The sequence below is a fragment of the Onychomys torridus genome, chromosome 8 (assembly GCF_903995425.1).
Source record: "Onychomys torridus chromosome 8, mOncTor1.1, whole genome shotgun sequence".
NCBI lineage: Eukaryota > Metazoa > Chordata > Mammalia > Rodentia > Cricetidae > Onychomys > Onychomys torridus.
The window spans coordinates 97,158,800-97,174,891 of NC_050450.1; the positions used below are offsets into that span (position 1 = coordinate 97,158,800).

Consider the following 16,092-nt stretch of genomic DNA (forward strand, 5'->3'; position numbering starts at 1 on the left):
GCCATCCATGGTCGGATCAGCCCTGATTGTATAAGAAATGTAACTGAACTTTAGCCTAGAAGCAAGCCAGCGAGCGGCATTCCTCCATGGTTTCTGCTTCAGTTCCGGCTTGAGCTTGTGCCCCAGTTTTCCTCAGTGATGGGCTGTGACCTAGAAATGTGAGCTAAACAGACCCTTTCCTCCCCAGCTTGCTTTTGGTGGTACTTTTCATCAGAGCAACAGAAAGAAAATGAGAACATGATGTTACATGAATGAGCCTTGAAGAGCCGTGGAGCTTGAATGAAAATGGCCCCAGGGAGGGGCACTATTGAAAGGGTTAGGGGCCTGCCTTGTGAGAGCAAGGGCGGACCGGGGGTGGGGGTGGGGGCTTCAAGGTTCACTCCAAGTTCAGAGTCTCTCTCTCTCTTCCTGCTGCCTGTAGATCCAGTTGTCAAACTCTCAGCTCCTTCTCCAGCACCGTCTGCCTGCGTGCCGCCATGCTCCCACCATGATGACGATGGACTAAACCTCTGAAACTGTAAGCCAGCCTCAATGAAATGTTGTCCTTTAGAAGAGTTGCTGTGGGCATGGTGTCTCTCCACAGCAACAGAACACTGACTAAGACAGAAGCTATGTGAAATGGGTCAGACACAAAGGGACTAATTCTGTGGTTGCACTTGCATGGGGTGCCGAGAGCAGTCAGTCTCACAGAGGCATGCGGTGAAACGGTGGTCACTAGGGGGTGGGAGGATGCAAAGTTTAGTATTTCATACATTACAGTTTCAACTTGGGATGGTGAAGAGGTTCAGGAAATGTGGATACACTTATTATTTACTGAACTGTGTGCTTAGGTTGTTAAAATGGTACATTTTTGTGTTATATATTCTTTTCAAGAAAAACTTTAAATGAAGAGTTGGAAAAATAGCTCAATCTACAAAGCACCTGTCTTAGAAAGGTGAGAAATAGGGTTTGGATCTCCAGAACCCACCTAATTCCGGGTGGCCATGGCAGCCTGCCTGTAATCCCATCATTTGGGATGTAGAGATGGCTGGAGAGCCAGGTTAGCCATATCGATGAGACCTGGGTTCAGTTTAGAATCCCTGCCTTGATGAATAACATGGAGAGAAATCAAGGAAGATTCCTGAGGTCAACCTCTCGGGTCTCCACTCCCAAGGGCAGACATGTGCATAAGCACCCATACATACATGTGTGCTCACACTCATAGGGAATACATGTACATACTCATTTTAAAACAGTAAATAAACACATTAATACACACACAGGAATGTTCACTGCAATATTCATAAACACAAAGGTCAATACAATTAAAGACAAGAGTTGAAGAGATGGTTCTGCAGTTAAGAACATTTTTTGCTCTTTCAAAAGACCCAGGTTTGGTTCCCAACACCCACATGGCAGCTCATAATCATCTGTAACTCAAGTTCTGGGGAATTTGATGCCCTTTTCTGACCTCTGTGAATACCAGGTATGCACAGGGATCACATACATATTTGCAGGCAAAACATCCATATTCATAAAATTTTTAGATTGAATAAATCTTTAAAAAAAAAAAAACACCTCAAATCCCCATGAACTGGTGGAGGATGAAGTTGTGATATGTGCATACATGGGATCTGTTGCAGCAGTAAAGACGTGTGTAGGCTGCTAAGTAAGGAAGGGTCCTATATTGTAGGACCCCATCCTAAAAAGCACGCAGAATACCCAAACTGACATGGACTGAAGGAGAGCAGAAGGTGGTGGTGAGCTGGGGAGAGAGAACAGGAAATTACTCAGTGGGCAGGGTGCTCCTCTCTGAACTGTTCTAGATTGGCTAGTGTTAACAGTTGTACAGCTCAGTGAACATATAAAACAAAACAAAATAACAAAAAGACCACTGAATTGAGTTCAGGGTGGTGGGGAACATAATTCCAACACTTCAGAGGCCAAGGCAGCAGGATCATGAATTTGAGGCCAGCCTGAACTACACTGTTTAAAAAAAAAAAAATGAGAACACTTGGGAGACAGAGGCAGGAGGATATGGACATCATCAGGGTCATCCTCACCTACACAGTGATTTGAGGTCAGCCTGAGTTACATGAAACGACATTTTAAAATTGGAGGGGATACCTAAAGTTTAAGTTTTTAATTAAATAAGAAAACTGATTGTTTTTACTCCCAGTTAATACACCTATTCTTATGAATCTTCTGAGAAGACTGTCGATAATATGGTTTCAAAAATGCAAGGAAATTTTTTTGAATGTTTGCTATTCTGAAAGATGGGAGTGGGGGGGGCCTCACCATGCAGTTTATATATTGGCCACTAGATGGCACCATTTCCACTTAGTCACCGGTAGGCACACTCTTTTTCACTCTTTTCTGAGGGTTTTACGTTATGCAATTGGGCTTGCTAAGAGAGAGTGATTTACAGCGACCCATGAGCTAATGCAATGCTCTGTGTAGGGCCGTCCTCAAGACTAAAGGTTTGCCCAGTATGATTTGCTTAAGGGACAGGTCCACAGATTAGCGGCTTTGGGGTAATGATCCCTGGAATCGCAAACCCAATCAAGAAGCTCCCCAGAGGTGGGACTCCATAAACAGACAAATGAATCCCATAAAAGCCAATATTTCAGCAAAGGTGGCAAAGGATTGAATATGTAATTGTTTCTAATCTGGCCTCATCATGTTCCCGGATGTTTCTCAATGGATGAGACACTCTAAGACAGACCTCCACAAAAGTCCACACCCTCAGAAGGCCCGGAAGAAACCAGGGAAGGTTACACTTCGTGTCTCGAATCACCTAGGAACTTTCTAGACCACAGGGATTGCAACTCAATCCAATTTAAAAAGGCATCTCTGGGCTGGGTCCAGGTAAACAGAGTTTAAAGACAAATCTGCAGGGCTAGGAGAGGGCTCCGAGGTTAAGGGCAGACACTACTGCTCTACCAGAGGACCTGGGTTCTATTTCCTGTACCCACATGGCAGCTCAAAACCCTCTGTAATTCCAGTTCTGGGGAATATGACACCCCCTTCTGGCCTCTTTGGTCACTTCATGCATATGGTCCACAGATACACAATGTTGGCAAAACATTCATACATATAAAGTAAAGATAAAATAAATGTTTTTTTAAAAAAAATGGTTGGGTTGACTCGTCAGAACTTCTAAAAGGAAGGCAGTAGGACTGGCAGAGAAGCTGGGAAGCCAGCTCATTCAGCTTCCTGACCCCGGAGGCTGTGCTTAGGAGGGGGTGGAGGGCCACAGGTCAGGAAGTGGATTAGAGGAACTCTGAGCACCGAAGTTGGGGACGCCAGGAAGGGATGGATCCCTGGGAATTGTGAATGAGACTAATGCAGATTTCAGAGATGTGATTTTCCCCCAGACTGCAGGGTCCCTCTGAGCCTATGGGAAAGGAATGGTCCTGGGCCCAGGTAGGACTCTTACACCTGGAAAAGCAAGAAGCCCTGTTTAAAAGGCTTAATCAGGTATGGAAACACCCACTGGGAAACTCCTAAAACCCTAGACTGAACTTTAAAGGGACAGTTGCTTCAAAATTAAAAATCTTAAAAAAAACAGCTCAGGCTAGAGGGGCAGCTAAGTTGATAGCGCTGACCTAGCATGCACCCAGCCCTCAGGACCTTCGAGTCTCAGGACCCTATGAAACCAAGCAGAGTGTCTCATGCCTGTAACCCAGCACTTGGGAGGTAGTCAGTCAAGAGTTAAAGGTCATCTTGAGCTACACAGAGAACTCAAGGCTAGCCTGGGCTACATGGAATCCTGAAAATTGAGGAGAAGGAGAGGAGGGACAAAAGGAAGGAGAGAAATGAGAACTCACCACTGAATTCCTTCTTGAGGAAGTACTGGAAGCTCTGCCGACCCTTGGGGTCTCGAATCAGCTCACTGAAGTTGAAGGCCCATCGCTCCACCCGCATCTTAGTGGGGACTTCCACCCTGCAAGGATGATGACTGGTAAGTGCCACACTCCTTGGGAGCCAGGACGGTGCCAGCCTCCACCAGCCTTCATGAGGTCCTCAGCCAAAGTCTACCCTGCTCTCAGTTTGGCTATGCCCTTCAACCTCGGCATAGACACACAACCCAAGTAGCCGCTTGCCAGGAAGACGCAGCCTCCAACAGGCGCCCTGGAGGCCACACCCAAGATGTGGCCTTCCAGAGCTGAGGGAGGCCCCCTGTGGAACCCTGTGCCTAAAACCTTCAGGGGCCAAGAACTCAGCCTACAGACAATCTGTGAAGGAGCAGGCTGCCACCTTCAAGCAAGGATAGAATTCCAGGGATATACTGGTAAGAGATGCTGTGGCCACAGCCAGCAGCCAGTCACTCACCAAGACTTCCCTTTCACCCTGAACCACATGGATGTTTGTGACAGTGCTATTCATGATAGCTACAAAGCTAGAAAAGTCCAAATGTCCTTTAGCAGACAAATGGGAATGCATGTAACACATTCACACAAGGAACAGCATTTATCCACAGCTGAAACAAAATGCTGATTCATGTTACAACCTGGATAAACTTTGAAAATCTAGCATGGAGTGAAGAGGTACCTAATGAAAGGCGCTACAGTCTACGAGTTCATCTACAGGAAATAAATAGAATAGGAGAATACAGATGATCTGAAAACAGACTGACTAGTGATCATCTAGGGAGGTGCTTGAGAGAAGATTTGGGGGGGGGGGAGGTGACAGATAAAGGCACAGAGTTCTTTTAAAAACAATTGTAGTAGGGATTACATTCTCTGTCAATATAACAAAATTTTAATTGTATGCTCTAAATGGATAAATTGTATGACATATGAATTACAACTCAAAATGGAAAAAAAAAATTGAGACAGGGCCTCATGTATACCAGGTTGCCTTCAACCTTGCTATGCAGTTTAGGAACCTTGAATGTAGGATCCTCCTGCCTCTCAAGTGCTGGGATTATAGGCGTGTACCATCAGGCCTGGTTTATATTGTGTGTGAGTTGAATCCAAGGCTTTGGGAATTCTGGGCATTCTATAAATTGAACTACAATCCATCCTAAAAATGAAGTACATTTGGGGCTGGGGAGATGGCTCCCCATGTAAGTGTGAAGACCAGAGTCTGGATCTCTAGAACCCATGTAAAAATCAGGCAGGTAGGTACCACCTGTAATGGCCTCTCTTCAGAGACAGAGATGGGATCCCCAGGGAAAGCTAGAGAGCTAGAATAGCCAAATTGGAGAGTTCTGGGTTCTGTGAGAGACTGTGCCCCAATAAATAAAGTGTAGATGGGTCAAGGAAGACACCTAACATCAACTTAAGGCCTCCATACACGTGAACACATGTACCCCCACACCTAGAAACAATCCTGCACACATGCAAGCACACCACACACACATAATAAATAGATTTGTTAAAAATCCCAACATTCGAAGTACATACAGTTTGGCATTTAAATCCCAGAACTGGGTATCATCTGTTATCCAAGGGTTGCTTGGGAGACAGCCTGACATGATGGCGTCATTGGACAAGAACTGCTCACTGTACTTGACAATTCTGAAAAGCAGACAGAAAAGGGTTCCTAGAAACGTAACCCAGAGAGACCAGACAACTGCACGGGCTAGTTGTCCAGCTTGCCCTCTTCTGGTATTGATTTAGTTAATAAGGAAGCTTATTACTGCCTTCTCAGAAAAATGTCCAACAGCTCCTGGGACAGGCAGCTATTTGGAAAGATCTGTTCTATTATATTTCAGAAGCAATGTTGTTTTCTCCCAGTCCGGTCCTCATGTCAATTTTCTGTCCCCAGTCCAAACACAGCCTCCTCACATGTCATCAGAAGATTTTACATTCTGAAGCTGACTCAGTTTCTCCCTGTCTTGGTGACCATCTTGGAAGCTGCAATTGCTATGGATGAGCCAAGGCCAGGGACCCTTGGGAGTCCACCTCTGGCAGGATAATGCCTGTGCTTGGGAACATCAGTTTTCTACCCAAACCCTTTGGACCTCAGAGTGTGGGTCCTGAAGTGGGACCTTCTGGGTTAATGCATTTCCTGACGTCTTATCTGTGTGTGAGGAAGGACCCTGGGTTCCTGCCACAACTCTGCCCACAGCCACAGACATGCTTTCAGGGACAATGTCACACTGTTTAAAACTATGAATTTGAGAAGATGTGACAGAAATTTGAAGATTTTTATAAGAACCCCAACCCCTAACCTAATACTGGAAGTAGGCACTGACAAAACACGCTTTGTTGGAACCCAAAGTCATTCTGCCCATAGCTTGTCATGTTTGACTTAAGCAGACAATCTCTTGCACACCTGTTGCTCTTTAGCAAGACCAACAAATCAGGGACATACCCTCCAAGAGACACTGAAGACTTCACCGTGGACCTCATTAAGGCCTGTTGGTAATACATGATCTGGAAGAGAGACGGCGGTTAGAAGACATCTGTGACCATTAATTGTGACTGTCAACCTGACGGGATCTGGAGTCAACTGGGAGACAAGCCACTGGATTTGTCTCTGGGGGGTTTTCTAGATTGGATGGAGATGGGAGAGTCCCTAGAGGTGAACAGCACCTTGCCATGGGTTGGGGTCCAGGATTGAAGAAAAAGAAAACAGTTAGCTGGGCAGCCACGTTCATCTCTGTGTCTTGACCGTGGATGCCAGGTGACCAACTGCCTCAAGCTCTTGCTGCTGTGACCCCCTACACCCATGGTGGGCTGTGTCCCTACCTTCCCTAAGTTGCTTTTGTTGAGTGTTCTGTCAAACCAACGGGAAAAGTGACTAAAATAATCTCCAACTCCCCACCCTTCAGTACCATTAACCATGACGTTACACATGGATCCAAGAACACAGGCCATTTATCCATATCAACAGTGTACTCTACCTCTTCACGTCAGCCGCCTCAGTGACAACGGGGCTGAGGCCCACACCTCAAACTTCTAGCTAGTATTTTCCTTAACCCATCATGTATCGGTTGAGAAAAGTCAACAGCTAAAAAAAAAGTCCCAAGGAGCACTGACTGACGTGAGACAGGGAGATATGTGCTTGAGCTCTGCAGAGACGGGCCAGTGGGCAGCCCTGGACAGATTCCAAATGGACTGTGAGAGCAGGGTCCAGTTAGGGATGCGGACACCACAGCCTTCACCCCCACAGTCTTCTCTAACCAAGCCTCAAATGTGTGGCTTCAAGGGACAGTTCACTCCCGAGACTTGCCGTTTGCCCCATTCCCCCCTTCCCAAGGGTCCTTTGCCATCCATTAATTTGGAAACAACTGTCTGAACATTACACATGGATTTCATTTCATTATTGAGTGTGGAACATAAAACCAAAGTATAGATAATTTGTTAGAAGATTTTAAAATCAAGCAACACTGGAACTGGGAGACTAATTACCTCTTTTCTGACAGCAGTGACTGTTTGTTTCTGTAAAACAAAGAAGAAAACCCATTAAATTGGTGCCATTAAATTTATACAGTACAAATGTCCATTTGAAAAATAAAAAAACACTCTTCATGAGAAAACTGCCCATCTTCTCATACTTAAAAATTAGGATCTCAGCCAGGCATTGGTGGCACGTGCCTTTAATCCCAGCGCTCGGGAGGCAGAGGCAGGCAGATCTTGGTGAGTTTGAGGCCAGCCTGGTCTACAGAATGAGATCCAGGATAGGCTCCAAAAAGGTACACAGAGAAACCCTGTCTCGAAAACCATTTTAAAAAAGTAGGATCTCCTTGTCTACCACCTCCAACCTCCTCCATAAAACCACTAGAGATGGGTGATCAAGGGGAGGAACATAACTTAATAAAATTTGTAATATCTTCATTCCTAAAAGCCAATGTAAATTAAGGACCACGTTTGAGGCTGGCCTTGCTCTCCCGTTGTGTCTATAGAAACATCTGGAAAGTGGGAGACAATGGGGGACTTGTGCTAAGAAGACGGCTCAGGAGATACAGTACTGACCATCTCAAGACTGACAACCCGAGTTTGACCCTAGGACCCACGCAAAGAAGGAAGGACAGAACCGACTCCATGAAGCTCTTCTCTGACCTCCACATATGTGCCACGTGTCCTGGTTGGTTGGTTTATTTGTTAACCTGACATAAACTGGAGTTATCTGAATGGGGGGTGGGGACCACAATTGAGAAAACGTGTCTATAAGACTGGTAAGCCTTGTAGATAAGCTGTGGGACATTTTCTTGATTAATGATTGATGTGAGCTGGGCTACCCCTGGTGTGGTGGCCCTAGGGTGTATAAGAAAGCAGGCTAAACCAAAAAAAAAAAAAAAAAAAAAAAAAAGCGGGATGGCAGTGGCTCACACCTTTAATCCCAGCACTCAGGAGGCAGAGCCAGGAGGATCTCTGTGAGTTCAAGGCCAGCCTCATCTACAGAGTGAGATCTAGGACAGGCACCAAAACTACACAGAGAGGGCCTGGAGAGATAGCTCAGAGGTTAAGAGCATTGCTTGCTCTTCCAAAGGTCCTGAGTTCAATTCCCAGCAACCACATGGTGGCTCATAACCATCTGTAGTGAAATGTGGTGCCCTCTTCTGGCCTGCAGGAATATATGCAGACAGAACACTGTATACATAATAAATAAATCTTAAAAAAAAAAAAAAAACTACACAGAGAAACCCTGTCTTGGAGGGAAAGAAAAGAAAAGCTAAGGAAGCCACAGAAGCACGCATTCCTCCATGGCTTCTGCTTCAGTTCCTACCTCCACATTCCAGCCACAAGTTCCTGCCTGACTCCCCTCAGTGACGGACTGTGACCTGAGAGTTATAAGCTAAAATGAATCCTTCCCTCCTCATGTCACTTTTGGTCATGGTGTGTTATCGCAGCAATAGAAACCCCAAACACCCTAGAAAGTATCTATCTACACTATAGACAGACAGACAGACAAAAAAGGGAAGCCACCTCTCGCTAAGACATAGAAGGATGGGCGAAGATGGAGAAACCAGCATGGACCTTGACCATTTGTTTCCTCACTAGGAAGAGTTTTGAATGAATTGTGAGATTCACTCTCAGGCATTCATCACAATTTGACTGACGCCACAAACTGAAAAAGAATAACATAGCCATGTTTCTAAAAACCAAAGTACAAAATTCAAAAATAATAATAATAAAACACATGGCCGAGTCTTAGAGCTGGGCTGTAATAAGGGAAGCTTTGGGCCCTGTGGAAGCTATCAAGGCAAGTTCAAGTTCATGCAGGGGATCGGCCACAGGGCATCTCTGGACTGAGTAAATACAGAGAAGGCTGGACCTGTTTCGGGCTTCTCACTTAGGCCCTTAGAAGCTCCTCAGACGTTCAGATCAATCTCCAGCTGAATCCCCCAGTCTGCAATCCACAGGAACAGGCTATCTTGGATCCACCTTTCTGCCCCACACAATCCTTTGAGGTTGGGCACTGTGGGAATCCCAGCCTTGCTTTTCTTACCTGTGGCTATGTCCAAGGGCTGTTGGTGCCAACTCTAATCCTGCAAACTGATCCTCATAATTCCTGGCTGCCTGATGTTGATGCTACTGAATTAAATCAAATCCTCATTAGGAATAGGGTCACACATGCAAAATGAGCCACTGATCCTTCGGCTCAGAGGTACAGGAGCTCCCAGAGCCCAATACGGAATGTCAAGAGCACAGCTCTCCTCTCTCATTCACTCAGGCTATCATTTTGCCTCAATGGATTGCTTTTGGATCATTGCTTTTTCACAGGAAATCCATGGATTGTTCCTAGGGCAGTGCAAGGTGGGAGGCAGTTATCTCAAGTGAAGGTTAGTTAGGTCTCTCGGTTTTGAACTCCCACATCTGACCTTCTCTTTCGGAGATCATCACAAGTTTTTTTACGTGACTATTTTACAATGTATGCGCCACCATTAGAGCACAGCTGCTTCCTCTGGGACCCTGCCTAAGGCAGGGTAGATCCTTGACAAACACCAAATCAAGGATGACTTTGCTGTGCTTAGGGGCTTAGAAAGATAAAGACTTCATTGCTGTGGATATCGCTCTGTGTAAATAAAGTTCTGATTGGCTAGTGGTCAGGCAGGAAGTATAGGCGGGACAAGAGAGAAGAGAATTCTGGGATGTAGAAGGCTGGGGAGACACCACCAGCCGCCGCCATGAAAAGCAACATGTAAAGACACTGGTAAGCCACAAGCCATGTGGCAAAGTATAGACTAACAGAAATGGGTTAATTTAAGATAGAAGAAGCAGATAGCAAGAAGCCTGCCACGGCCATACAGTTTGTAAACAATGTAAGTTTCTGTGTGCTTTCTTGGTTGGGTCTGAGCAACTGTGGGACTGGCGGGTAAGAGAGATTTGTCCTGACTGGGCCAGGCAGGAAAATTCCAACTACACTTCATAACTTCCTCTTTAAAAATCTGCAAACATTCAGCTAATACTCTAGAGGAGTGGTTCTCAACCTTCCTGACACTGTGACCTTTTAATACAGTTCCTCATGTTGTTGTGACAACCCCCCCCCAAGCATAAACTACAATTTTGCTACTGTCATGAATTGTAATATAAATATCTGATCTGCAGGATATCTGATATGTGACCCCTTTGAAAGGGTCACCCACAGGTTGAGAAGCCTGATCGAGAGTCTTGGCAATCACATCAGACACATCTATCCTTGCTCCCATTCTCTCTCCACAGGGCTTTGCTTTAGAAGACATGTGTTTTAGATAGAAAGGGACCCTGAGACCACAGTAGACTTGCATTGCAATCTAGTATAATCCAATGCATCTGTTAGAGTTTTGTTGAGGTGGATTACTGATGATCTAGGACTTCTGCTAAAAGACGAGCTGGATTCCTGCACAGTGGTTACCCCCTCTGCAGATGCAAAGCAATCTACACTTCTTTGAACTGTTACAATGCTTAAAGAAGAAAGATTTTATGACTGATTTTGTGCTGAGGAGACCAAGGCTCTGGACAGTTGCTGGTATTAATACCTGCCACAGTAGCTTGGAGCCAATCATTGGCCAAAATTCAAAACCATCTCTGCAATATGCAAGGCTGAGGAGTGCACCTATGCCATGAGAAACGTGGGCCGATTGCCTCGCTCCGCCTCACCTGCTCTCTTCACCGCAGCCTTTGCCTTGAGCTAAGGATGCTGAAGAACGGAATGGCTGTCCAACTTTTTCATTTATAATTGAAACAACGAGAACAAAAGCCCCGTCCATGAGATGAGATGTAAGGACAGAAAACATGATTCATTACACAAACAATGTAAAGACCAAGGCACAGCTAAGTCTACACTCAGCAACCGGTGTCTTAGACACCCTCTTCAGAGAACCTAGGACCCACATCAAACTTCCCATCATCTATTGCCCCACAGCCAGCCCTGGGGCTTAGGGATCCTCCGGCACACAAACGCAGAAGAAAGGAGCCGGACCCTGGCTGTCCTGTCATTCTCCAGGCCCCACAGGGAGCTGTTGCTGGAAGTGACAGCCACATGCACACGCTTCATTTCTACCGCTGCTGATCTCCCTGTGGCTTCATACATCTGCCTGTGGGGCCACTATCTTCATAGTCAGAATTTTAATTACTTTTACATTTCATTTACTTTCTTTGCTTTTACTATCTTTTCAGAATGGTGCCTCTAGTGTGGTTTCTTGTGGTTTTTTGTTTTTGTTTTTGTTTTTCTTTGTACCTAGAATTACCAGTAATTTTCTGGAGTCCCACCTTCACTGTGCACTCTAACATGGAGTAGGGACTGCATACTCCAAATAATGGGAACTGTAAGCACTTCTGATTTCAGATATTTTTTTCATATTTTTAGAAATTTACCAATGAAGAATTTTGGGGATGGGACCCAAATCTAGCCAGAAAATCAATTTATACTTCATCTATACCATCTATACATAACCTAAGTACAATTTTATATGATATTTTTCTATAATTTTGTGTATAAACTTTGTGTTTTGAGACAGGGTCTCGTGATATATCCCTGGTTGGCCCAGAACTTGCTATATAAGCCAGGCTGGCCTCAAATTCACAGGGCGCTGGGATTAAAGGCGTGTACCACCACGTCCAGCCCAAAGTTTCTCAATGTAAGCTTTTCCACTGTGGCATCATGTTAGCGCTCTAAGTTTCAGATTTGGGAGAATTTTGAGTTGGCGATGCTCAGCCTATGATAGGATCCAGTTGAATCCAGACATCCTCATTTCTTTCTTGGCTCATCCATGAGCATCTCAGCTTTTAATTCTAGCTCTACCCACACCTGTCCACGGGATTAGTTACCTCAGGATGACACACAAGTATCCTGTGTGCACACTGAGACATATGCATAATGAAATGTGTGCAGAACGTGACAGTGCAGGGAAAAGGTTCCAGACTTTTCTAAAGGGTGGAGTGACAATCTGACCTGTGATATGGGGTTGACTCAGAGGAGCATATGGGCTTTGGGTCTAGACAAAAGTTAAAAATCTATATGATCTTGGACAGGTCTTTGGCATCTCAAAGCCTTTGGTTTCTCATTTATAAAAGAAAAATGGGGGCTTAATGGAATAATACAGACAGAGAGTCACTATACAATGGTCATTAATTAGGGGTCAACATTACCATTGCTAAAATATGACACATGCTGGGTGTGGTGTCAGCTCTCATTACAAGATAAAATACTGTTCTAGGCAATAGTCAGAACATAGTCATACTGAAAGATATCACTGTTTATCTGAAATTCAAATTTAACTAGGAACTATGTGGGTTTTTTGTTTGCTAAATCTTGCAAACCCACTATCAATATTATTATTATTTAGCGAAAAGGTCACAAAAAACATCATGCTAAAGTTATTAAAAATACACACACCCACACACACTATGTAGTTCAGAGAAAACCACCTGGTGACAGAACAGGACGAGGCAGACTCTTTTTTTAACCCTGGAATTCACACACATATCCACTCTTCTCTTGGACGTGGGCTCTTCTGGAGTGAAGCCATCTCTATACTCCCACTGCAAGGAATACCCTTCCTCACACTGAGAAGATTCTGCCGGGGAATCTGACTGTTCTCCATTCCTGAAATTCTAACAACTTGTTATCTTCTTCCTGTGGGGTTTCTCAAAGAGCGACAGACTTGTTTACACATCTCATGGCCCTCGAGGCTTGGGACAATTGTCAAGGGAGGCTAGAGGGGTCAGAGCTATGCCTGAGAAGCACGAGGATCCCTGCCAGACAGAAGAGAGAGAGACAGAAGACAGCCAAGCAGAGAGTGGAGGATGAGGCAGCCTGGTAGGAGCCCACAGACAGAAGTGACGTGTCCCACTAGCTGAGAAGACAGTGTAGACATGGGCCAGGCACTGAGAGCAGAGAGAGGGCCAGGAGCTGCAAACAGGGAAATCTAGAAACTGAAATTGACAGGACAAAGTACAGAAAAAGAGAGAGCAGGCAGCCGTCAGGGGAGTCAGGATCTGAGGCTGGGACCTTCCGAGCAGACGCTTGTCGGCCTGATACTACCTGAGCAGGGAGAGACAGGATCAGCCACTCACAACTTGTAGGGAGGGGCCAGTGCAGAATAAAAATGCCCCTTCTTCAGAAAAAAAGAATCAAGAACGTGTGTGTGTGTGTGTGTGTGTGTGTGTGTGTGTGTGTGTGTGTGAAAGTGTCATAATAAAACCCATCACTTTGTAAGCTGACTTTAAAACTTAACTGAAGCTAAACAGAACAATAGCAAAGGCATAAGTAAAGATGAGACCCCAGAACCCAATCTCCTTCACAATACAATGACACGTTATGATGGCAAGAATAACACCTATTCTTAGAGTATCTCACATGTTGTATATTGTTCTAGACACTTCTATAAATGATCCTGACTAATTTCCTAAAGAACTGATGTTGGGTGCATTTTCTAGATAATGAGACCCTAGTTCTGAATGGCCCAGATGCTTGGCCAAAAGTGGAAGAGCTGGGTTCTTTCCTAGGGCCTAGATCTCTTCAGCATTGTGTTGCCTCTCCTCACTGGGCACCCATGTGACCCTGTCGTGAGCAGCACTAGATGGCAGTGGAACCCTCCTGGGGTGGAAGAGGAAATGAGGAAGAAGGGCCAGTCTAGAGCAGGACAGGGCTCACAGGTAGACCGGTCTCTGCCCAGGGTTCTCCTTGGAGGGCCAAATGTTCTTTGGAATGGAAGAGGGAAGTGGGGAGACATATGCACTTGACCTTTTGGATGCCCTCAAGATATAGGAACTGAAAAGAAATCCCATATACGAGGCCTGGCTCCCAGCCCAGCCCCGATCCTCCCAGGGCTGGGCAGCCTTACCAACCAGTGACCATCATCTGATGAAGCTGGCTAACCCAGGCCCTGAACACCTGCCAGCCTAACAGCCTCCATTCTCACGCTCAATGGGCTTTTGCCTCCGTTGAGGGGAAACAGATGTTGAGGATTTCTCCATTCTCAGAAATGACCCTGTTCTTCACTGTGAGCTGCCCAGCCCCAGGCCCTCCCTGCACAGGGGATTTGCTGGGCATTGTGCTGCTGGAGAGGGAAGAGCAGCTTGTATGGTGTTTCTTCTTACTGCTCCATAATGGTCAGTGTTCATACACCGGAGAAAGAGAGCTGGTGAGAGAGAGAGACAGAGACAGAGAGGTGAGGACACAGTCCATGCAGAAGGCACCGCCACAAGCCCGTCTGTTACGCATCCAGTCTGGCCTCTGTTTCTCTGCTCAGAGCATTGCCAGCAGCTGGAGCACACAGGTTTTTGAAAGCTAGAAGGCACAGCTCTGTCACTCTTGGGTGGCCAGGGGGCATGAAGATGCTTCCTTAGTAAGAAGGCCTATTGGCCACCCTCCCCAGAAGTCATGCAACCATGGCATCTACAATGAGATAGCACAGCTCCATGGCCACTCTCCAAAACAGACCATTTACAGGGAGGTCCTGTCTCGACTCCCCACACCCCACATACACACAGCTGAGCCTCAGTCAGTCCCACCCACGTGAGAGCCAGTGACGTACATGCTCACTGCTTCCTCCTCCCCCTCCTCCACAGGAGAGAGGTTTCCAGAGCAGTACATTATCCATTAAAAAAAAAAAAAAAAAAAAAACACCTCTCCCACTAGGGTTCTGTACTTTACTCGATGATTCTGTCTCCATAGCAACTGAGCCTACAAGACCTTGGCAGTGATCTGCTCTCTGACAAGAAACAGTGGAAGAGGCTGCTGAAAGAATGGCATCTGAAAGCTGGCTGATGTGCCCTAAATGTATCAAAGGAAGCGTCGTTTTGGACAAGAGTCCTAACAATGCCCCCTGGTGATGCTCTCTGGAGACTAAGTCCCTCTCCACACACCACAGCGATGCTTTACCAGCTGCATCCGCTCTTTTCTCTCCCCCCTTCCACTTCCATTTTCCTCCCATCCAGACACACCCTTCCAGGTCCCCTCTCATGTTAAGCCAAGCCTTAACAATGACACACTGTGTTTGAAAATCTTATTCGATTTTCAAAGTGTGAAGTGACTCAGCCATCATGTGGCCTGCTCTACAATCTTCAATCATTCACTGTGACCACTCTCTTTCTACCCAGGACCCTTGCAATGGCCTCCTCTTTCCCTGACCCTGACACCACAGAGCCATATATCAGTCCCTGATATCAGCAACAATCTCCAAGGAGAGATAACATTGCCTCACAGACACAGACAGATGCGTGGATACCTTCCCAACCTCAGACCCTCACCCAGCCCCTAACCAGAATGCATCAGACATACCTGGTTTACCTTAAGTTCATTTGGATTGGTCACTCGGTCCAGGCCATAGTCTAGCACATTGTTCATTCCAGGCTGAATGGAAGAAAACAATGTAAGGTTCACCACAGGAAGTCTCTAGTTTCTGATCAACTTTGGATCTTGGCCAAGCTGCCAAATGAAAGACAAAGCTGAGATGGGCTAGTGGTCTAGCCCACAAGGAAATGTGAGGGTGTATCAACCCCCAAATGAGCTAGAAAACTTTCCCACGGCTATTTGGTCTGCTACTACAGACACTCAGCACTCAACATAGTGGTAAGGGGGAGGGAGGGAGGAAGAGAAGAAGAGAGACAAAGGGAGGAAGGGAAGAAAGGAAGGACGGAGGGAGGGAGGAAGGGAGGGAGGGAGGGAGGGAGGGAGGGAGGGAGGGGGAGAGAGGGAGGGACAGATGAATGCCTCTCCATCACCATAGGA

At 45.9% G+C, this 16,092-nt stretch overlaps 1 protein-coding gene across 1 annotated transcript in view; it reads right to left on the reverse strand.

The window, feature by feature from the left end:
• The window catches only part of Rgs9 (regulator of G protein signaling 9), a 64,102-nt gene that overhangs the window by 6,585 nt on the left and 41,425 nt on the right, over positions 1-16,092 (reverse strand). The window contains exons 9-13 of the mRNA XM_036195324.1: positions 15,643-15,714; positions 7,344-7,373; positions 6,304-6,365; positions 5,391-5,504; positions 3,810-3,925 (exon numbers count right to left, since the gene is read on the reverse strand). Coding sequence (XP_036051217.1) covers positions 3,810-3,925; positions 5,391-5,504; positions 6,304-6,365; positions 7,344-7,373; positions 15,643-15,714 — 394 coding nt within the window. The remainder of the gene's footprint in view (positions 1-3,809; positions 3,926-5,390; positions 5,505-6,303; positions 6,366-7,343; positions 7,374-15,642; positions 15,715-16,092) is intronic.